This window comes from Trachypithecus francoisi, unplaced genomic scaffold, assembly GCF_009764315.1.
Source record: "Trachypithecus francoisi isolate TF-2019V2 unplaced genomic scaffold, Tfra_2.0 Lachesis_group12, whole genome shotgun sequence".
NCBI classification, from domain to species: Eukaryota; Metazoa; Chordata; class Mammalia; order Primates; family Cercopithecidae; genus Trachypithecus; species Trachypithecus francoisi.
Window position 1 is genome coordinate 83,823,672 of NW_022681457.1, and position 23,574 is coordinate 83,847,245.

The following is a 23,574-nucleotide window of genomic DNA, read 5'->3' on the forward strand; positions in this document are numbered from 1 at the left end:
GACAAATTCAAATCTGAATTCACTCAATAAGAGTTTGGAGCCAAAGAAAAGTCAGTGCATCTTGGGCTGCACTAAAGAACACCCAGAGTTTCAAATAATAAAGAGAAATCTTTTCCAGGCCTACCCAGTCAGGCACTCTGGCAAGTCAGGATTCTCAACCCTTGTGAAAGCAATGATTCTCAATCTTGGGGCTGCACATTAGAATCACCTGAAAAGCTTTTGAAACACAAGATGCCTGAGCTCTCTCCTGGAGACCAACTGAATCAGGAACTCTAGGACAGTGGTCCCCAACCTCAGGAACCAGTTTTGTGCAAGACAATTTTTCCAAAGATGGGCAGGGTGGGCATTCGATTCTCACAAGGAGTGTGCTACCTAGATCCCTCCCACGTGCAGTTCATGATAGGGTTCACATTCCTATGAGAATCTAATGCCGCTGCTGATCTAACAAGAGGGGGACCTCAGGCGGTAATGCTTGCTCACTGGCTACTGACCTCCTGCTGTGCAGCCCAGTTCCTAGGTTCCTAACAGGCCATGGACCCATACAGGTCTATGGCCCAGGGACTGGGGACCCCTGCTCTAGTGGGTAGAGTACTGGCATCAAGTTTTTTGAAAACTCCCCTGTGATTATGATCCAAGTGAGAGTTAAGGACTACTGCTTTACAGCCCTGCTACTCAAAGTAAGGTCCTTGGACCAGCAATGGTATCACCTGGGAAACTCAAAAGAAACAATCCCAGGTTCCGTTCCTAACCTACTAAATCAGCATCAATATTTTAGGAAGATCCTCCCTCGTGTGGTTCATACAGACAATAAAATTTGAGAAGCACTGCTCTACAGGAGGGGTTCACACAGCACAGGACCTGTTTTGTTTAAACAGTTATCTGATTTGATTGTAATGTTAGAAATGTCATCACCCAATCAGAAGGCACTGAGGAATGAAAAGATGAAACTGCCAATTAAAAGAAAGTGACCTAGGCACTGAATTACAGTAAACTGAAGGCTGAATGGGATGTAAAGAGTAAGTAGAGAATTAGATTTTTCTTTTCAAAATTCAGCATCGTTGCCCAACTGCCCCCAACTCACCTCTGTAAAGACAAAGTTAGCTTTCTTTTCCTATTTTCAAAGAGGCCCAGTGGGGCAAAACTCAACATGAAGAAGTCTGTTATATATTGTTCCCAGAGCTCTGCTGTGCAGGAATATAGTATTTTACACAGTCACTCTGGGAAACAATCATCTTGTTATGGTTTTTAATTAATTTCAATCCAAGCTGAACACCACCTGGATTTACAATTACAGAGCTTTTAAGAGTCAAGAGAACAAGCTAAAATGAAAGATAAATTGCTTTTACAGGACTCAGACCAAAAGGACTTGAGGCCAGTGTTTCCAACACATCATGAAATACATCATCTAGCAAACTTCAATTACTTCTTTTTGGAACAATTTGTGTCCCAGTCTGAGATCACATCTTATGAATATTCTCGTAAATTTTACTTATGATTGGGTAGTTTAAACATAAGGAATTTTCTTTTTCTTTTTTTTTTTTTAATCTGTTAGATACTTTGAGGTGTCAACCTAAGAGGCTCTGACACATCTGAGGAAGTCTGGTTTTAAGTATTATTGAGTTCTGGAAAGGCACAGATTAAACGCTAAAATGTTTGGTTATGTTACACAGGCAGCAGCGCAGTCAGAGAAGCAGATGCCATCACGTGTTGTACTCCTGAGAAGAGGGGAAAATAAGAGTCATACAAAAGGAAAAAAATTACCCTGACTTTACTGGATTGCATTCTTACTCAAACATGGAACTGATACTGCTTTGCACTAAACCTGAAGTGAAGTCTAATTCGTTCAAATATTTATTGTGCACCTACTATATCCCAGACATTGTTGTAAGCACCTGATATAAAAGACATAGCTTGGCAGAGGTCTAGGAGTCCCTTTGAAAAGTACATAGGAGGAGAATTTTAATTAGTCACCAATACAAGAATGATTAAAGACAACTTCCTCTTTACTTTTCTTTCTCTTCACACACAAAACCTGTACCAAAACGGAACCCCTCAAAGTAACTCTCTTTTAACTTCTGATAGACTAAAAGTCTAGGTACTAAAATTAGGTCAGCATCATGATCAGCTTTGTTGGCAACCAAACTTGTAAACCAAGTAGGTTACAAATCAAAGCCCAGGGTCTTGAAGAGGTATTTGCACACTCATGTAACACAGTAGCACTATTCACAATAGCCAAGAGGTGGAACCAACCCAAATGTCCATTAACAAATGAACAGATAAACAAAATGTGCTATATACATACAACAGGGTATGATTCTGCCTTTAAAAAAAAGGATAGGCCAGACATGATGGCTCACATCTGTAATCCCAGTAATTTGGAGGGCCAAGGCAGGAGGACTGTTTGAGGCCAGGAATTTGAGACCAGCCTGGGCAACAGTGACACCTCCATCTCTACATAAGATTTTTTTTTTTTTTTTAATTAGCCACGTCGGTGGTGCCCAACTAGAGTCCTAGCTACTTGGGGGACTGAGGAGACAGGGTCCTTTGAGCCCAAGAGTTCAAGGCTACAGTGAGCTATAATCCTGCCACTGCACTCCAGCAAAGAACAAAAGAGTAAGACCTTGTCTCTTTAAAAAAGAAAAAACAAAGGCCACTCATGGTGGCTCACACCTATAGTCCCAGCACTTTGGGAGGCGGAGGTGGGAGGACTGCTTGAGACCAGAAGTTTGAGATCAGCCAGGGTAACATGGTGGGACCCTGCCTCTACAGAAAAATACAAAAATTAGCTGGGTGTGGTGGCATGCACCTGTAGTTTCAGCTACTCAGGAGGCTGAGGCAGGAGGATTGCTTGAGCCTGAGAGGTTGAGGCTGCAGTAAGCCATAGTTGTACCACTACACTCCAGCCTGGAAGATAGAGTGAGACCCTGTCTCCAAAAAGGAAAAAAAAAAAAAGAAAAAAGATAAAAAAGGAAGGGCATCCTGTCACATGCTTCAACAGACATGCTAGGTGAAATAAGGTAAGACAAAAAGACAAATACATACGTTGTTCTGCTTAGAATGGGGTTACATCCTGATAAAGCTATTGTAAGTTGAAAAGATCCTAAGTTGAAAATGCATTTACTACACCTAGCCTATCAAATATCATAGCTTAGCCTCGCCCACCCTTAAATGTGCTCAGAACACTTACATTACCCTAAAGTTGGGCAAAATAATCTAACACAAACCCTATTTTATAGTAAAGTGTTGAGTATCTCATAATTTATTGAATAGTAGACTGAAAGTGAAAAACAGAATGGTTGAATGGGTACTCAAAGTACAACTGCTACTGAATGCACATCACTTTCTAACCACTGTAAAGTAGAAAAAACATTAAGTTGAATCATCGTAAGTAGGGGACTGTACGATATGATCCCATTACTATGAGGTATCAAAAATAGTCAAATTCATAGAAAGCAGAAAGGTGGTTGTTTAGAGAGTGCACAGTTTCCGTAATGCAACATGAAAAAATTCTCGAGATAAGTTTCATAACAATGTGATTATACTTAACACTTCTGAACTGTACATTTAAAAATGGATAAGGGGCGAAATTTTACGTGTTTTGTAACTACAACTAAAAAAAAAAAATCAAAGTCCAACAAAACAGAAAAGTTAAGTGCTGAGCTTAACTCCAGAGTTTATCTGGCCACTTGCCTAATCCTGGATTTATGCCTCTCGGCTCAAGCTGCGGCACAGACTTGCTCGATTGGCCTAGTCCCACCACACCCCAGGAGAGCATTCATTTTACACCAAGCTGACCCCAGCACCAAAAGCTGATAAGCGTAATCATGAGATCATCCCCCTAAAATATGAACAAAACACCCCACTTCTGACTTTATAGTTTCATGTTTCCCTACCTTCTCTTTTATATCTGAAACAGTTTAGATAACTACTACCTTAGACTGCAGAAGAGGAACAATGACTTTTCAGTGGAAATCCACTCTGAACCCAGGCCAGTCTGAGAAAGGCCAAGCCAAGTTCAACTGCTGAAAACTCTTCATATAAACAAACGTGACCCAGAGGTATATCCAAAACATGAATTACTTTTTATCCCTGAAGTCAGTGGGCATTTATCATAATAAGTTATTTCATTTCATTAATTACTTGTTTATTAGCCTGTCTCATCAGAATATATGTTCCATGAGTGCAATGATCCTGTCTGGTTCACTGCAATGATCCTGTCTGTCTGGTTCATTACCGTATCCACAGTATCTAGCATAGCCTTGGTTGGTACATAATAAGTATTCGTTGAGTGAATGAATAAACTGACATTGTAACGTCAGAAGGTAAAGGTCACTAACCCTAAGCAACTGCAACATTAATTCTACATCAGGAAGGAATCCAGTGTCTGCTCTGCCAGGATACTAGTATTTCCAGGGCAGGAATGACATAGCCAACACAGGGAACTCCTTCAGTATGTACTAAAATGACACCTTAATGAACATTCTTCATTAAGGACATGACAACTGTATTACGAAAATACTCCAACTCTAACCTGCCACACCTTCCACTACCACTCTCACACCACATACCTACTCCTTCCCTCAACCTCCACTAAACACACAGTAGTAACCTTTAGGCACTCTGAATGTCTTGATGTTCCTCTAACTATAAGGCCCTCCCCACTGGGCCTCCATGCCTTTATGCATGCCCTTGTCTTTGCCCTCCCATCCTTCACATCTGGTGAACGCTTACTCATATTTCAAGACTCAACAAAAATGTTCCCTTTACTTAAACCCTTCCCTAACTCAACCAGAAAGAAACAAGCACTATGTCCTCTGTGCTCCTTGGCTTTTACTGCTTCAGGACTCATCAGTGTGCCTGATTCAGTAAGTACTTAATAAATACCTACTGACTAAACGAGTCTGGTTGTAATTACTAGATTGTAAGCTCCTCACAGGTCAAGGTTATATTTAATTATTTTGAGTCAGTAGTTCTCAAAAGGGGATGATTTTTGCCCACAGGCACATTTCCCAATGTCTGGAGACATTTTTTGGTTGTCACAACTCGTGGAGGGGTGCTACTGGCATCTAGTGAATAGAGGCTAAGGGTGCTGCTAAACATGCTGTTATGCATAAGACAGCCCCTCAGAACAAAGAGTTACCTAGCCCAAAATGTCAATAATGCAGCTGTTGAGAAACAGTGATCAAAGTGTATCTTTTTAACACCTGGAAAGAGTTCCTGGCTCACAATAGATTTGTTGTTGAATAAATTGCCCAATAGTTTTTACCAAGTTCTAGAAATGTGGCAGGACCATTAAATCAGGCCTAAAAAATTGAGCCAGAGCTACAGAAGGAAGATGAGATCTCTGTTTTCCTACAAGTCCTAAAGGATATGCCTCACATTAAACTACCTCCAAGTCAAAGTATCCACTACATACCACACGCCTATGGAAGACCACTGAGATATAAAAGACACTCTTGCAGTTACCTCACAGAAGGCAAATGTTTTCATTTTCCTACCCACAGGTCAGGGATGAACTATGCCTCGTAAATGTGCTTGAAATTAAAAATGCTTTAGTCTGAGTTTTGGTTAATTTCCCATAGCTCTTTATACTCTTTAAAAGTTTCTAATAAAAGTTTCTCATTCTTCCTCACCACTGTTAAATTCCGGATTTCTTCCATGACCCGAGGCCAGAATGACTGTAGGCTTTGCTGGGCATCACTGCTGCTAGTACCACCAAATCCTCCTTCTGTGGACATCTTGACAACTGAAAATAAACACATACATAAGACACATTAGAAACAATAAAGTCAGACTTTCTGTCCAGATTAGGCATTTGTATCTTTGTGGATGTTTTTATGAATCTATTCAATTTTTCAGTTTGATAAGGTATATAATTATACTAAAAAGATTTTAACACAGACTTACAGCTTAAAAACATTGGTAGGAAAGTTTTTCCTTCTATCTAGCTTATACCATAGAGACTGCTAAAGAGCTCCAACTAGAAAATCAAAAGTTGCTAGAAATGTAAGCTGAAATCCTAATGTTAATCAAGGACTTTTAACTTCTTACATGGGTGTGGGGTGAGGAAAGTATTTTGTTGCCCTAGTCTAGCCCATAATTTTCTTTTTTTTTTTTTTTTTTTTGAGACGGAGTCTCGCTCTGTCACCCAGGCTGGAGTGCAGTGGCCAGATCTCAGCTCACTGCAAGCTCCGCCTCCCGGGTTCACGCCATTCTCCTGCCTCAGCCTTCCGAGTAGCTGGGACTACAGGCGCCGCCACTTCGCCCGGCTAGTTTTTTGTATTTTTAGTAGAGACGGGGTTTCACCGTGTTAGCCAGGGTGGTCTCGATCTCCTGACCTCGTGATCCGCCCGTCTCGGCCTCCCAAAGTGCTGGGATTACAGGCTTGAGCCACCGCGCCCGGCCGCCCATAATTTTCAATGCCATTCCCTCCAAAGCTTTTTCAAGTTCTCTGTGGCTTCTCATACTCCATGCCACAGACTTCAGCAAATTTTTATATTAAAAGTCCCTAGTGATTAGTAGTGTACAGAAATGTAAACCCAGAGTCTTAAAAGATAAAAGCCAAGCTGGGCACAATGGCGCATGCCTGTGGTTCCAGCTACTCAGGAAGGTGAGGCTGGGGGATCACTTGGGCCCAAGAGTTCCAAGACAGCCTGGGCAACACAGCAAGCCTCTGTCTCTTAAAAAGAAGAGAGAGAGTGTGTGCTAGGTTTCTTCTTTTGTTTTAGACACTGTGGTCCCGTTTCTCTGGGGCTCCTGATGATGATGATTCCTTCTAATCTCAGGGAAATCTGCCTCAAAGGACATGAGGCCAATAACTGTGTAGGTAACATGAAGCCTCTGAAATGAAACTACTTGCCAGTTCTTCCCTAACCTGAACCATGTTATTAAACACAAAGCCTAACATAGCACACTGGCAACTGGAAGCCTTAAAGACAGTTAAAAAAAACAAAGCAGAGGCCAGGTGCAGTGGCTCACACCTGTAATCCAAACACTTTGGGAAGCCGAGGTAGGTGGATCACCTGAGATCAAGAGTTCAAGACCAGTCTGGGCAACATGGTGAAACCCCATCTCTACTAAAAATACAAAAATTAGCCGGGCATGGCAGTAGATGCTTGTAATCCCAGTTACTCAGGAGGCTGAGGCAGGAGAATCACTTGAACCCAGGAGGCAGAGGTTGTAGCGAGCCAAAATCATGCCATCGCACTTCAGCCTGGGCAACAGAGCAACACTCCGTCGCAAAAAAAAAAAAAAAAGAATTAAAATTAGGATAGAGAGCCGGGTGCGGTGGCTCAAGCCTGTAATCCCAGCACTTTGGGAGGCCGAGATGGGCGGATCACGAGGTCAGGAGACCGAAACCATCCTGGCTAACACGGTGAAACCCCGTCTCTACTAAAAAATATGAAAAACTAGCCGGGCGAGGTGGCGGGTGCCTGTAGTCCCAGCTACTCGGGAGGCTGAGGCAGGAGAATGGCGTGAACCCGGGAGGCAGAGCTTGCAGTGAGCCGAGATCGCGCCACTGCACTCCAGCCTGGGCGACAGAGCGAGACTCTGTCTCAAAAAAAAAAAAAAAAAAAATTAGGATACAGAAAGAGGGCTAGAACCTGCATTTAGTCAACTGTTTTGTGACAAAGGAGGGAAGATATGAATAAGGATCCCCATATCAGCTATAACTGTATAACTGTAGATAACACGGGTTGAGTATCCCTTACGTGAAATTCTGAAATGCCTGGGACGAGAAGTGTTTGGGATTTTGACTTTTTTTTTTTTTTTTTGAGACAGAGTTTCGCTCTTGTTGTCCAGACTGGAATGCAGTGTTGCAATCTCAGCTCACTACAACCTCCGCCTCCCAGGTTCATGTGATTCTCCTGCCTCAGCCTCCTGAGCAGCTGGGATTACAGGCATCTGCCACCAAGCCTGGCTAATTTTTTGTATTTTTAGTAGAGATGGGGTTTCATCATGTTGGCTAGGCTGTCTCAAACTCCTAACCTCAGATGATCCACCTGCCTCGTCCTCCCAAAGTGCTGGGATTACAGGCGTAAGCCACCATGCCTAGTCCGTTTTTTTTTTTTTTTTTTTTTGATTTTGGAATAAGTTTGCATTATACTTACTGGCTGAGCATCCCAAATCTGAAAATCCAAAATCCAAAATGAGTATTTCCTTTGAGCGTCATGTCAGGGCTCAAAACGTTTCGGATTTTAGATTTTCAGAGTAAGGATACTCAACCTGTATTATAATGTCTTAAGCGCTTATCTGGCAAATATTTAAATGTAAGAACAGTTTAAACACAAAGAATGGAGAAATTTAGTGCTCTCCTAAGAATTTCTATTCTGAGGAATTATTTGAAAAGGTTTAACATACCAGTGACGGGATGCTGGCAGAGAACTATGTGAGTCATTAGGAACTAATTCTGAGGGGTTGAAAGCAAGCACCAAAGCCAGTTGTCACATGACCAGACTTGTTACTTTCCAGGCTCCATGTGGATACACACTGAGCAGAACACCCTATCACAGCAGAATGGAATGAAAGCTGACAACTCTAGGTTTAGCCTGTGGTGATATCCAATTCACTGTTAAATGTTTACAGGTCTCTGAATTTTTTTTTTCTTTCTTCCCTTTCCCTTCTAAAGGAAATAATGAGGGGAAAGAAAGGGAAGGAAAACAAAAATACAAGCTTCAAAGCAGATTTCATTCTGGTGTAATGACATTAGTGGATGATGATGTAATGGGAATAGGTTTGGAGCCAATTTCTTGTGGTGGAGGCCTACAAACAGCTGAACAGAAATTCTCGTACCTGGGATACATACACTATGATCTTGGAGTTTCTGAAGGGAGTTAAAGGGAAGTGTTTGATCAGTTGAAAATGACTAGATAAAATCTTAAGTCCTAAATAACCAAGTAAGACCCCTGCATTTTCATTTATCACCACATACACATGGCCTATATGCTACTCTCTTAGATACACTAAGAACAACAACAACAACAACAAATTAAGGTAAAGAAGTTTAGTTATTTATCATTATTAATAGTTTCCTATAAGGTACTCATGAAAGTGAAGAGAGTGACTCAATTTAACCTTTTTAAATGGGGCAAACAAAAATATCTTTCTGGAAATAAAAACAATTATCAAAAAACTTCAAAAGAATATAATCTTTTATTGCAATGGGTCCCTGGACAGGCCTCATCTTGGCACAATCTGCCACGCAAACTGCTAAGGTCAAAGGAAAAAGATGCGCAATTGCCAGGATTGTATCTCTGTATACTTGCTAATGGACGAGTAGGTTTAGCTGGAGTACAAAGATCTGTACAATTTAAAAGTCTGGTAACAAATTCTGGCTGTCCTCTGATATCCCCCCCAAACATTACAAAGGTACACAATTCAAAAAGCACATCTAGAACCATCTGTGCAGTCTGTTTTTAAATTTTGAACTGTCCCAACTACGGATGTGCAGGCATGATCAGCCTCCAAACATCTGAGTAGTCAACAGATCATGAATCTGTGGCTGGCTCAGAGCCACATGCTGTGGTAGTGGAAGTTAGGTACAAAACAGAAATTACCAAATTTTTTTGGAACTGAAAATGTATTAAAGGTTAAGTTTTAAAATTGAGAAGCCTATCTACATTAGGAAATCCCAAATAGGTCAAGGCAAAAAATACAAGTCAATAATATCCTTTACATTTTACTGCATCACAGAAGTTTAGGACTAAAAAAAAAAAAAAAGACATAAGGAGACACTCAGGCCCACCTGTTTATAAGATGCTCGCAGCTTTTCTTCAACCTCTGCCCAACCCCAGGTGATTCTATCTTAAGTGGTCAACTGGCTTACATTTGAGGGCCCCCAACTCCAGTTTCGGGAAACTGGCTTAGTGGTAAGACATTCTTTCCCATCTTTGGACAGCTCTGTTCTTCTTTACATTAGGTTTTAGAGTTATGGCCTTTATGGTTTTTCCATCCAGCAAACTCTTTTTATAAATTCCTAACTTCAAAAGACAAAGGTAATTTTCCTTTGAAGGACACAAGATCTTCTCACAAGGAAAAAAGAGAAAAAGGTTTGGAGCATGTTTTCTAACACCTTTGCAGATACTATTAGTAATGTCTCTTAGAAGAACACAAATTGTTAATGTAAATTCCTGGAAAAAGTGAGTACTTTTAGTCAAAAGGCTTTCCATAAAGCAGATCCATTCTTTGCATGGAGCTTTAAAAACATCCAACAATTGCCGGGCGCGGTGGCTCAAGCCTGTAATCCCAGCACTTTGGGAGGCCGAGACGGGCGGATCACGAGGTCAGGAGATCGAGACCATCCTGGCTAGCACGGTGAAACCCCGTCTCTACTAAAAATACAAAAAAAAAAACTAGCCGGGCGAGGTGGCGGGCGCCTGTAGTCCCAGCTACTAGGAAGGCTGAGGCAGGAGAATGGCGTAAACCCGGGAGGCGGAGCTTGCAGTGAGCTGAGATCCGGCCACTGAACTCCAGCCTGGGCGGCAGAGCGAGACTCCGCCTCAAAAAAAAATAAAAATAAAAAATTAAAAATAAAAAATAAAAAAAAAATAAAAAATAAAAAAACATCCAACAATTAAAATTATATATATAAAGCAGGCCAGGCGTGGTGGTTCACGCCTGTAATCCCAGCACTTTGGGACGCCAAGGCTGGTGGATCACCTGAGGTCAAGTGTTCGAGACCAGTCTGGCCAACATGGTGAAATTCTGTCTCTACTAAAAATACAAAAATTAGCTGGCTGTGGTGGCACATGCCTGTAGTCCCAGCTACTCGGGAACCAAGGAGGTGGGGGTTGCAAACCCAGGAGGTGGGGGTTGCGGTGAGCCAAGGTCACACCACTGCACTCCAGCCTGGGTGACAGCGAGACTCTGTCTCAAAAATAAATAAATAGATAGATAGATAGATAAAGCAACCTTAATCACCACCTCTTATCTTAACACATTAATTGCAAATAAACTGATTTTGCTACAGAAGTCGTCCATTTAAAACATCTACAATCCCATGGGTTCATCTTCTAGGATAATAAGGGAAAGAAAGTATTTAAAAGTAAGAGGAGGCTGGGTGCTGTGGCTTACATCTATAATCCCAACAACTCCAGAGGCTGAGACAGGAGAACCACTTCAGGCCAGTAGTTTGAGACTAGCCTGGGTAACACAGTGAGACTCTGTCTTTAAAAAAAGGTGTTTTTTTTTTTAAGCCAGGGGCTGTGGCTCATGCCTGTAATCCCAGCACTTTGGGAGGCTAAGGTGGAGGATCACTTGAGGTCAGGAGTTCAAGACCAGCCTGGCTATAGTGAAACCCTGTTTCTACTAAAAATACAAAATAAATTAGCCGGGCTTGGTGGCGCATGCTTATAATCCCAGCTACTTGGGTGGCTGAGGCAACAGGATCACTTGAACCTGGGAAGCAGAGGTTGCAGTGAGCCAAGATAATGCTACCGCACAACAGCCTGGGCGACAGAGCAAGACTCCATCTCAAAAAGAAGAGTAAAAAAAAAAAAATTTTTTTTTTTTTAAATAGGCATTGTGGCACACGTCTGTAAGTCTTAGCTACTCAGGAGGCTGAGGCAGAAGCATCTCCTGAACCCAGGAGTTTGAGGCTACAGTGAGCTATGATCACACTACTGCACTCCAGCCTGGGCAACAGAGGGAGACCCTGCCCCCCCAAAATTACAATAATAAAAAAATAAAAAAGAAGAGACTCATTCCAGGATCCTCTTCATTCCATGTTAAACTACTCTCTCTTTCTCTCTCTCTTTTTTTTTTTTCGGAGCCAGGGTTTCGCTCTGTTACCCAGGCTGGAGTGCAGTGACGTCATCTTGGTTCACTGCAGCCTCTACCTCCTGGGCTCAAGCAATCCTCCTACCTCAGCCTCCCAAGTAGCTGGGACTACAAGCACTCAACTCAATTGCTATCTCTCCACGAAGTATTCTCTATTGCTTTCTGGAACTGCTCCCTCTCTTGGGAGCCTTAAGGAGCCCCGATCTGCACCTCTTTTTCTGTCCTCACCTCATTACCTTGTACAATCATTCATTGTATTTGATACTTCGTATGATGTACACATCAATGTGTATGTCTTATTTCCCCTCCTGCTATACAAGCTCCTTGAGAGTAGGATCTGCATATGATTCATCTCTCTGGATCCCTCCCAATATCTAACACACAGTCTGATAACTAACTACCCCTAAGAGGAGGGGCAAGACTAATGCTGGGTATGGCCTTTCAGGAAAAAAAAAAAAAAGGAATCTTGGAAAGCTTGGTCCTGAAACACTTATTGGAATTGCCTAACCAAAGGAAATGGTTATACAAGCTATTCCAGAAGCTTAGACTAAACGAGCTCCAGGACTTTAAAGCAAGACTGCAATCAGAAATCTACCTGAAACTGACTTACTAACGTAGACTTAAAATAAAAGGGGAGGACAGAAGGGACACACACACACACACACAAACATCTAAGACAGTCCTGGAAGCTGCAATGCAGACTTAAAGGCTGGAAATGTGGGTGCATACCATTCCCAAGTATAAATCTTTTGAAAGTCAGAACCACTTCAGAAAAGCGACCAGGATAGATCAGCAAAGTCTGAAATATTAATGACAATGGGTAAGTAGGAGGAGGATAAATATCTCTGCCTGGCCATCCATTAGCAAGAAGATAAGGGGAAAATCATGCAGAAGTGAGATGATTTAATCAGACCACTAATGAGTGGGCAATCTAGCTGTTACTCTTATATCCAGTTACTCTTCGTCATTCTTAAAGAAAAAATGAAACCTTGGAAGTTTTCAAAACATTCCAAAATCAGAGTGTTCCTCTTTTAAGGCTGTCTTGGAAATCTTTCAAGCTCTTGCTCTCAACCAGGTACCATGCCTGCCAAATCTTCCCTTAGTGATACGCCTGGGCATGGAACAACAGGATGTATCAAAATTATCAACCTCATAAATAAAAAGAAATCTAAGGTTTATTGCAATATGACCTGGTTTCTGAAACTCAGGACCTTTAGACTTTAGTTCAGCTCTCTATTCCTTGGCATGTACTTCATTCTCTATACCAAACTCTTTTATAGTACGCCAAAACCCACAATACAGCTCTTTGAGGTAACTAAAACCAAACAGATGTTGTTGGGAGATAATATTTAAAAACCTAACATCACAACTGTTCAAGGGAAAAAGACCACAGGAAGCTCCCCTAAAATGAAACCCAATTCTTGACCAATGCTGCTTCCAAAAGCAGAGTAAGTCCTCCTTAATGTCTTTGATAGGCTCTTGGAAACTGCAACTTAAGCCAAACACAGAACAAAACCAACTTTTTTACCAAAGTCTAATTGATATAAATAAGAGTTAGTTCCTATGCCATATTCCTGATCACAAAAACATCACCAAACTTCTAAATAAAGATCAAGACCCTTCTAATATTAAACACTGAAATAACTATGAGCTATACATACATTTAATAAAGATTAAGAAAAATAAAGGCCGGGATCAGGCACGGTGGCTCACGCCTGTAAACCCAGCACTTTGGGAGGTCGAGGTGGGCAGATCACGAGGTCAGGAGATTGAGACCGTCCTGGCCAACATGGTGAAACACCGTCTCCACTAAAAATATAAAAAATTAGCCAGGTGTGATGGCGCGCACCTGTAGTCCCAGCTACTCAGGAGGCTGAGGCAGGGGAATCGCTTGAATCTGGGAGGTGGAGGTTGCAGTGAGCCGAGGTTGCGCCACCACTGCACTAGAGCCTGGTGACAGAGCAAGACTCTGTCTCCCCCCACCCCCTCAAAAAAGGAAAAAGGCCAGGTGCAGTGGCTCACACCTGTAATCCCAGCACTTTGGGAGGCCAAGGCAGGCGGATCACCTGAGGCCAGGAGTTCAAGACCAGCCTGGCCAACATGAGACAGAGCGAGACTCTGTCTCAAAAAAAAAAAAAAAAAGTAAGATGATTATTTTTCTAATTATTCCAGTTGAGGGTTGCAGATGATTGAAGCCTATCATAACAGTTCAGGGCACAAGGTAGGAACCAGCCCTGGACAATTCAATCACAGGGCACACACTCACTCAGGCTGAGACTATTTAGATGTGCCAATTAACCTAACATGCACATATTCAGGATGTGGGAAGAAAGCAGAGTACTGGGGAAGAAAACCAAACAGACGTGGGGACAATGCTCAAACTCCACACAGAGAGTGACTCCTGCCAGGAACTGATTTCTAATTTCTTCATCAATACTATAATCAAATAACACTATCTGAAGACCCACTGCACTAGTTGAACCACCCTGGGAAGACACATTTTACCTAAAAATAATGCTCTCACTGTCAAATGCAAACAAATATATCTTAGCCCAGTACTGACTGAGAAACAAATATAATGTTGGTATTGTCATTCCCCTTTAATGTTCCCCAATCCAACTTGCAGCCCTTAGGCTTTTTGAGTTGAGTTCCCAACCATTCCTGTGCATCTCCAACTTAACATGTCAACAAGTATCTCTCTATGACTAAGGCACATACCTTCTTCACTCACTTTTGTGACTTGCATTTTGATCATATCTTCCTCTGTCATGAGATGACATCATTTTTACAACTATACCTCGTTTTACTGCATTTCACTTTACTGTGCTTCACAGGTACTGCTCTACCAACTGGCCTTTCCCCTGTCTCTCTCCCTCTCCTCGGGCCTCCCTATTACCTGAGACACAGCAATACTGAAATTAGGCCACTTAATAACCCTACAACGGCCTCTAAGCATTCAAGTAAAAGAAAAGTCTCACATCTCTCACTTAAAAACTAAAGGCCAGGTGTGGTGGCTCACGCCTGTAATCCAGAACTTTGGGGCACCAAGGAGGGCTGACAGCATGAGTCCAGAAGTTCGAAACCAGCTTGGTAACACAGAAAGACACCCACCATCTCTACAAAAAAAAAAAAAAGAAAAGAAAAGGAAAAGAAAAATTAGCCAGTCCTGGTGGCACGCACCTGTGGTCCTAGCTACTCAGAAGGCTGAGGTGGGAGGATCCCTTGGGCAGCAGCGAGCTATGATTGTGCCACCACACTCCAGCCTGGGTGACAGAGCAAAACTCTGTCTCTAAATCAATCAATCGAAAGTTAGAAATGATTAAGCTTAGTAAGGAAAGCACATCAAAAGCTGATATGGGGCCGGGTGGAGTGGCTCATGCCTGTAATCCCAGCACTTTGGGGGGCCGAGGAGGGTGGATCACCTGAGGTCAGGAGTTCAAGACCACCCTGACCAACATGGTGAAACCCCATCTCTATCAAAAATACAAAAAGTAGCCAGGTGTGGTGGTGGGCGCCTGTAATCCCAGCTACTCGGGAAGCTGAGGCAGGAGAATCTCTTGAACCCAGGAGGCGAAGGTTGCAGTGAGCTGCGATTGCACCACTGCACTCCAGTCTGGGCAATAGAGCAAGACTCCGTTTCAAAACAACAACAAAAAAGAGCTGAGATGGACCAAGAGCTAGGCCTCTTGCACCCAACACTTACCCAAGCTGTGAATGCAAAGAAAAAGTTCTTGAAGGAAATTAAAAGTGCTCCTCCAGTGAACACACAAATAAGAAAGCAAACAGCTTTACTGCTGATATGAAGAAAGTATCAGTGGTCTACACAGAAGATCAAATCAACCACAACATTCCTGTAAGCCAAAGCCTAATGCGGAGCAATGCCCTCACTCTCCTCAATTCTATGAAGGCTGAGAGAGGTGAGGAAGCTGCAAAAGAAAAGTTGGTTCATGAGGTTTAAGCAAAGAAGCCATTTCCATAACATAAAAGTATAAGGTGAAGCAGCAAGTGCTAACATAGAAGCTGCAGCAAGTTATCCTGAAGATCTGCCTAGGGTAATTGATGCAACTGGCTACATTAAACAATAGAATTACAGTGTAGACAAAATGGACTTTTACTGGAAGAAGATGCCATCAAGGAGAAGTCAATGCCTGTTGAAGCCGATGCTCATTTACCATTCCAAAAATTCTAGGGCCCTTAAGAATTATACTAAATCTACTCTGCCTGTGCTCTATAAATGGAACAAAGCTTGGATGACAGCACATCTGTTTACAGCATGGTTCACTATTTTAAGCTCACTGTTGAGACCTACTGCTCAGAAAAAAAAGATTCCTTTCAAAATATTACTGCTCACTAACAATATACCTACCTGGTCATCCAAAAACTCTGATGGAGGCTGGGCATGGTGGCTCACGTCTGTAATCCCAGCACTTTGGGAGGCCGAGGTAGACGGATAACCTGAGGTTAGGAGTTCTAGACCAGCCTGGCCAACATGGTGAAACCAGTCTCTACTAAAAATATAAAAATTAGCTGGGCGTGATGGTGGGTACCTGTAACCCCAGCTACTCAGGAGGCCGAGATAGAAGAATAGCTTAAACCCAGGAGGCAGAGGTTGCAGTGAGCCAAGATGGCACCACTGCACTCCAGCCTGGGTAGCAGAGTGAGACTCCGTTTCAAAAAACAAATAACATTAATCTCCTTGCACAACTCCATCAGAGTTTTGTTTTGTGACAGTCTCGCTCTGTTGCCCAGGCTGGAGTGCAGTGGTGCTATCTCAGGTAACTGCAAACTCCGCCTTCTGGGTTCAAGCAATTCTCATGCCTCGCCTCCCAAGTAGCTGGGATGGCAGGCATGCGCCACCACACCCAGCTAATTTTTCTAATTTTAGTAAAGATGGGGTTTCGCCATGTTGGCCAGACTGGTCTCAAATTCCTGACTTCAAGTAATCCTCCCGTCTTGGCCTCCCAAAGTGCTGGGATTACAGGCGTGAGCCATCACGCCCGGCCGAGATTAATATTTTAATACCTACTAACACAATATCCATTCTGCAGCCCATGGATCAAAGAGTAATTTCAACATTCAAGTCTTATTGAAGAAATACATGGCTGGGCGCAGTGGCTCATGCCTATAATCCCAGCACTTTGGGAGGCCAAGGTAGAAGGATTACCCGAGGTGAGTAGTTCGAGACCATCCTGGCCAACATGATGAAACCCCATCTCTACTAAAAACACAAAAATTAGCCAGGCTTGGTGGTGCACGCCTGTAGTCCCAGCTATTCTAGAGGCCAAAGCATGAAGTTGCAGTGAGCCAAGATCACACCACTGCACTCCAGCCTAGGTGACAGAGTGAGACTGTCTCAAAAATAAAAACACTTCATAAGGATACAACTGCCATAGACTGGGATTCCTCAGACAGATCTGAGTAAACTGAAAACCTTCTAGACAGGATTCACCATTTTAAATGCCATTAAGAATATTCATGGCAGGCCGGGCACGGTGGCTCATGCCTGTAATCCTAGCACTTTGGGAGGCCAGGGCAGGCAGATCACAAGGTCATGAGTTCGAGACCAGCTGTGTCAACATGGTGAAACCCTGTCTACAAAAAAATACAAAACTTAGCTGGGCATGGTGGTGTGGGCCTGTAATCCCAGCTACTAGGAAGGCTGAGGCAGGAGAATTGCTTGAACCCAGGAGGTTGCAGTGAGCTGAGATCATGCCACTGCACTCAAGCCTGGGTGACAGAGCAAGACTTCGTCTCAAAAAAAAAAAAAAAAAAAGCGCCGGGCACGGTGGCTCAAGCCTGTAATCCCAGCACTTTGAGAGGCCGACACGGGCGGATCACGAGGTCGGGAGATCGAGACCATCCTGGCTAACACGGTGAAACCCCGTCTCTACTGAAAAATACAAAAAACTAGCCGGGCGAGGTGGCGGTGCCTGTAATCCCAGCTACTCGGGAGGCTGAGGCAGGAGAATGGCGTAAACCCGGGAGGCAGAGCTTGCCGTGAGCTGAGATCCGGCCACTGCACTCCAGCCCGGGCGACAGAGCGAGACTCCGTCTCAAAAAAAAGAAAAAAAAAAAAAAAGAAAAAGAATATTCATGGCCAGGCACAGTGCATCACACCTGTAATCCCAGAACTTTGGGAGGCCAAGGTGGGAGGACTGCTTTAGCTCAGGAGTTCAAAACCAGCCTGGGCTACATGGCAAAACCTTGTCTCTACAAAAAATACAAAAATTAGCTGGGTGTGGTGGCACATGCTTATAGTCCCAACTACTTGGGAGGCTGAGGTAGGAGGATCACTTGAGCCTGGGAGGTCAGGGCTGCAATGAACCAAGATCGTGCTACTGTACTCCAGCCTGGGCAACAGAGCGAGACTCTGTCTCAAAAAAAAAAAAAAAAAATTCAAAATTCGTGGGAGGAGGTCAAAATATAAACATTAACAGGAGTCTAAAGTTGATTCCAATCCTCCTGAATGATTTTGAGGGGTTCGAGGCTTCAGTGAAAGAAGTAACTGTAGATGTAGTAGAAACAGCAAGAGAACTGTAATTAGAAGTGGAGCCTGAGATGTGACTGGATTGCTGCAATTTCATGTAAAACTTTAACAGATGAAGAGTTGCTTCTTACGGAAGGCAAAGAATGTGATTTCTTGAAATGGAACCTACTTCCAGTGAAAATGCTATGAACATTAGAATATTATATAAACTTAGTTCATAAAATAGTGGCAGGACTTGAGAGGACAAACTCCAACTCTGAAAGAAGCTCTACTCTGGGTAAAACGCTATCAAACAGAAAAGCATGCTACAAAGAAATCTTTCAGGAAAGGAAGAGTCAACTGAAGCAACAAACTTCACTGCTGCCTTATTTTAAGAAATTGCCAGCCAGGCCCAGTGGCTCACGCCAGTAATCCCAGCACTTGGGGAGGCCAGGGCGAGAGGATCACTTGAGCCCAGGAGTTTGAGACCTCAAGATCAGTCTGGGCAACACAGTACACCCTGTCTATACAAAAAAAATAGACAAAAATTAGCTGGGTATGGTGGCATGTGTCTGCAGTCCCAGCTACTTGGGAGGCTGAGGTAGGAGGATGGCTTGAACCTAGGAGGCAGAGGCTGTAATCAGCCGAGATCACAACACTGTACTCCAGCCTGGGTGACGGAGTGAGGCCTTGTCCCAAAAGAAAAAAAAAACAGGCCAGATGCAGTGGCTCACGCCTGTAATCCCAGCACTTTGGGAGACTGAGGTGGGTGGATCACTTGAGGTCAGGAGTTCAAGACCAGCCTGGCCAACATGGTGAAACCCGTCTCTACTAAAAATACAAAAATTAGCTGGGCGTGGGGGACCGGGGGTGGGGGGGTTGCAGGGGGCTGCAATCCCAGCTACTCGGGAAGCTGAGGCAGGAGAATCACTTGAGCCCAGGAGGCACAGGTTGCAGTGAGCTGAGATCGTGCCACTGCACTCCAGCCTGGGCAACAGGAGTGAAACTCATCTCAAAAACAAAACAGAAAAACACACACAGAGAAATTGCCAAAGCTACCCCAACCTTCGGCAACTACCACCCTAATCAGTCAGCAGCCATCATCATCAAGTCAAGACCCTCAAGCAGCAAAAGCTTATAACTTGCTGAAAGTTCAGATGTTAATTAGCATTTTTACCAATAAGGTATTTTAAAATTAAGATATGTATATTTTTTAGACACAATGCTGTTGCACATTTAATAGGCTACACTATAGCACAAATGTAACTTCTATTTGCACTGGGAAACCAACAAATTTGTGTGACTCTCTTTATTATGATGTTAGCTTTATTGTATTTGCTCTAGTGGCAGCACTATCACAAGCATTTTATGTTCCAGTACTGCTCAGGTATTTGTTGAGGTTAGTTCTAGGTTTCTTCATTTAAATGAGCTAAGGTTTGTAAGATGTTGTATTTTAAATGATGATGAGAGATACAGAGAAAGGAAGAATATTAATAAAAATAAATGGATGGATGAGGGAAAGGGGGGTAGGATTTATTTACTAACAGACAATTTGGTTTTTATGTTTACACAGAAGGACCTTAGGACTTATGCCATTATCAATCACAATAGCTAAAAAGCATTTCTAGCCTTAAGAAGGCTTATACTTTCCAAAATAAAAACCAATCTAAAATTGACAATTTCACAAGAAGAACTGATCTGAAAATTAAGACCTATGTTTGTGTACTGGCCGCTTGCTGCCTACTAGCTGGTGGCCCTGGGTCAGTCACTCTACTAAGCCACTCCAGCAATGATGCATACTGAACACATTCCAAAGGGGTCTGGTGGTTTGGTAGGGAAGTCCTACACTTCACTATTTGAAGATGCAATAAATGAATGAATACAAGGAAAGGCAAAGTGACTAGAGAGAACACAAGGTTCAATAGTCTCTGTTTAAACTCATCTAAAGTTTTTATATAGTCATGCAAGAAAGGACTACGCTTAGTGCCTGAAACCTTATTACTTACACACATAGCTGGGTACCAGCTGGTCATATTTACTGGCAGGCTACTGAATAGTCTTCACTACTATAATACAAGAATGAATAACATAGCTCTACTTCCCCAACTCTGATTAATGCCAAGTTTGACGTTTGAGGGTATATCTGTCTTAACAAGAAGCCGCTTTTCAAAGTGCCTACTGGAAAACCATGCTTCCTAAAAGACTTAGGCTTGGAAGTGGCTGCACACTGCTCTCCCTGAAGATCTGTTCACAAGGACACATTTTCAAACTGGCAGAAGAGCCACTTTTCCTTCAAAAACAAAACTATTTTTCTATTTGGTATCTAGTATAATATAATCTTTGAAACAGGAGCCAGATCATAATATAGTTGTACTATAACTAGAAAAAAATGAAGGCACAGCAACTGGTATAAACAATGAAAGTGATGGGAAAGCATGAACAGAACATTTGAAAACTTATTTCTGTGGAACAGAAAATGATACATCTTACTTCACACACATTCTTCCTCATCCTTTGAATGCTCAAACTTAAACCACCCCTGCATATATGACACCAATAAAACACAAGCAGTATTTTGTATGATGGAGAAAAAAGATCAAGTATCTAGTGAAGTATTCTAAAGCAAGGAAGGGTCTAAAAACTATAGCTCACAGGCCACATCTAGCCTACAGCCTATTTTTGGAAACAGTTTCACTGGAAGGCATCAACCCTAATTATTTATGTATTTATTTACTTTTAGATGGAGCCTCGGTCTGTCATCCAGGCTGGAGTATAACGGCACGATCTTGGCTCACTGCAACCTCCACCTCCTGGGTTCAAGCGATTCTCCCACCTCAGCCTCCTAAGTAGCTGGAATTACAGGCACCTGCCATCACACCCAGTTACTTTTTGTATTTTTGAAGAGACAGGTTTCACCATGTTGACCAGGCTGGTCTTGAATTCCTGACCTTAGGTGATCTGCCCACCTCGGCCTCCCAAAATGCTGGGATTACAGGCGTGAGCCACCATGCCCAGCCCCTAATTAGTTTATATTGTCTATGGCTGCTCTCATGCTAAACAGTAGAGTTGAAGAGTTACAACAAAAATCATACAGCTGCAGAGCTTAAGATATCTGGACCTTTAAGGAAAAAGGTTCATCCACATGTGGTAGCTCATGCCTCTAATCCCAGCATTATGGGAGGCCAAGGCGGGAGGATCACTTGAACCCAGGAGTTTGAGATCAGCCTGGGCAACATAGCGAGACCCCCATCTCAACAGAAAATAAAAAATAAAAAATGAGCCAGGTATGGTGGCCTACGCCTGTAGTCCCAGCTACTCAGGAGGCTGAGGCGGGAGGATTGCTTGAGCCTGGGAGGTCAAGCCTGCAGTGAGCTATGATTGCGCCACCGCCGCACTCCAGCCTGAGCAGCAGAGCAAGACCCTGTCTCAAAAAAAAAAAAAAAAAAAAAAGAAACAGAAAAAGAAAAAGTTTCAGACACTATTCTGATCTTGTTTTAAAGCATTGTTAAGTATTTTGTTTATCCCTGATTTACTGATGGGGAAACTGACACCAGAGGTTGAGAAGCTGGTCCTAGATCACACAACTGTTATTTAGCTCCCTTGCCTCCCTCAGCTGTTCATCCTCAATTAGAACTAAGCTGGGTCAGACCCCCTCTGCTGCACAGAAGAATCTGTTAGTCTCTCTGACCCTCCAGCCTAACGAGTAAATAAATCCTTGTAGGAAGAATGATGAGTAACTGGTTTTTCAGGCCTTGATCCCAAAAAGGAATTGTGACATGAGCTAGAGACAGAAAGAGCGCCTGTAGCCTAAGTTAAGTTGTATTCTAAAACAAAGCATCATTTTCTTAGTAGGTCCTTTCTGAGATTCACAAATAGCCTCTTGCCCAGTTTCTGGCAGTATCTTGTGTTTGTGTGTCCAGCAGAGATAAGAAGTGTAATTCTGAAGAATGTTTCGAAGATGCCAACTTATGGGCTTTAGAGTTCATAAAATACATGCCACATGCATCATCCTCAATTGAGCCTTACTTAGCTCAGTGATACATTTATCAATATTATTCCAATTTGATAGATAAAGTTGATGGTTAGGTATCAAGTTACTTGCTCAAGATCACAATACAATAAATGATAGAGTCAAAATGCAAACGCTCTAAAATTCTGTCTTAATTTATTATAACTTGCTCATTCCCACTTTTAGCACTATTTAAGCTCCGTCACTCTTTTTTCTTTTCTGTTTTATCCTTTCCCTTTGCATGTCTCTAGGCGGGTTAGCAGCACCTTTGAATACTCAGCTGTGAACAGTTGGGGGCACTAAAGCACAAGGTAAACACATAAATAAATAAAATGTATTGGATCTGGGGGTTCTTAGCTCTCTGGCGAACTGTGATCTTGAGCAAATTTCTTAACTTCTTAGAAACTTCTCTGTTCATCTACAGCAACATCCCACAGGGCAATTGAAACACACAAATGGTAAAACACATGTTAGAAGGCCTCAAAAAATAGCAAGATTCATAAAAATGCCAGATGGCATCATACCATCATGACTGCTCAAAGCTGGACAAGACACCAACTACTGGTCTGAAGAGTCCCAGATATGGTACCAAGCCTAAAGAACAACTAGCTTCTTTTTCTCTATAATTTAGACTACTTACTTTGTTTTTAATCTATTTCTTTAAAAAGCCTAGTTTCAGATGCATGGAAATACATATTAAAATAGAGAAAGATGCTCTCCTATCTCTTTTATAAACATGAAATAATTTTTAAAGCCCTTTAAACTATTAAACTTGGAACAAATGTACTAGTTCCAAAAAAGCAAAGAACTCAAGCTGAAAATGGGAATGAGCCAAATTTAAATCCCTGAGAGTGTCAGTGATCGACAGCTATACTAGGTTTTCTCTCCACACTAATCCAAAACATTTAACAAATTTTTTTAAATTTTTACTTATTTTTTATTATTTACTTATTTTGAGATGGAGTCTCCCTCCATTCCCCAGGCTGGAGTGCAGTAGCGTGATCTTGGCTCACTGCAAGCTCCGCCTCCCGGGTTCACGCCATTCTCCTGCCTCAGCCTCCCTAGTAGCTGGGACCACAGGCGCCCACCACCACACCTGGCTAATTTTTTTTTATTTTTAGTAGAGATGGGGTTTCACCGTGTTAGCCAGGATGGTCTTGGTCTCCTGAACTCGTGATCTGTCCACCTCGGCCTCCCAAAGTGCTGGGAGTACAGACATGAGCCACCGTGCCCAGCCTTAAATTCTTAGAATATATCTCCTTGGGCTGGGAATGGTGGCTCATGCCTGTAACCTCAGCACTTTGGAGGTCGAAGCAGGAGG

General features: G+C 42.6%; 1 protein-coding gene across 11 annotated transcripts in view; it reads right to left on the bottom strand.

Annotated features, from left to right (window-relative positions):
• NFYC (nuclear transcription factor Y subunit gamma) overlaps positions 1-23,574 on the bottom strand; it is an 81,800-nt gene that overhangs the window by 27,408 nt on the left and 30,818 nt on the right. For 10 of the 11 annotated variants that reach the window (XM_033226915.1, XM_033226916.1, XM_033226921.1 and 7 more), the window contains one exon: positions 5,634-5,746. In XM_033226915.1, coding sequence (XP_033082806.1) covers positions 5,634-5,738 — 105 coding nt within the window. In that variant the 5' untranslated portion in view covers positions 5,739-5,746. Of the gene's footprint in view, positions 1-5,633; positions 5,747-9,745; positions 9,931-23,574 lie in introns of those variants that run through there. The other variant, XM_033226917.1, reaches the window with a different exon arrangement.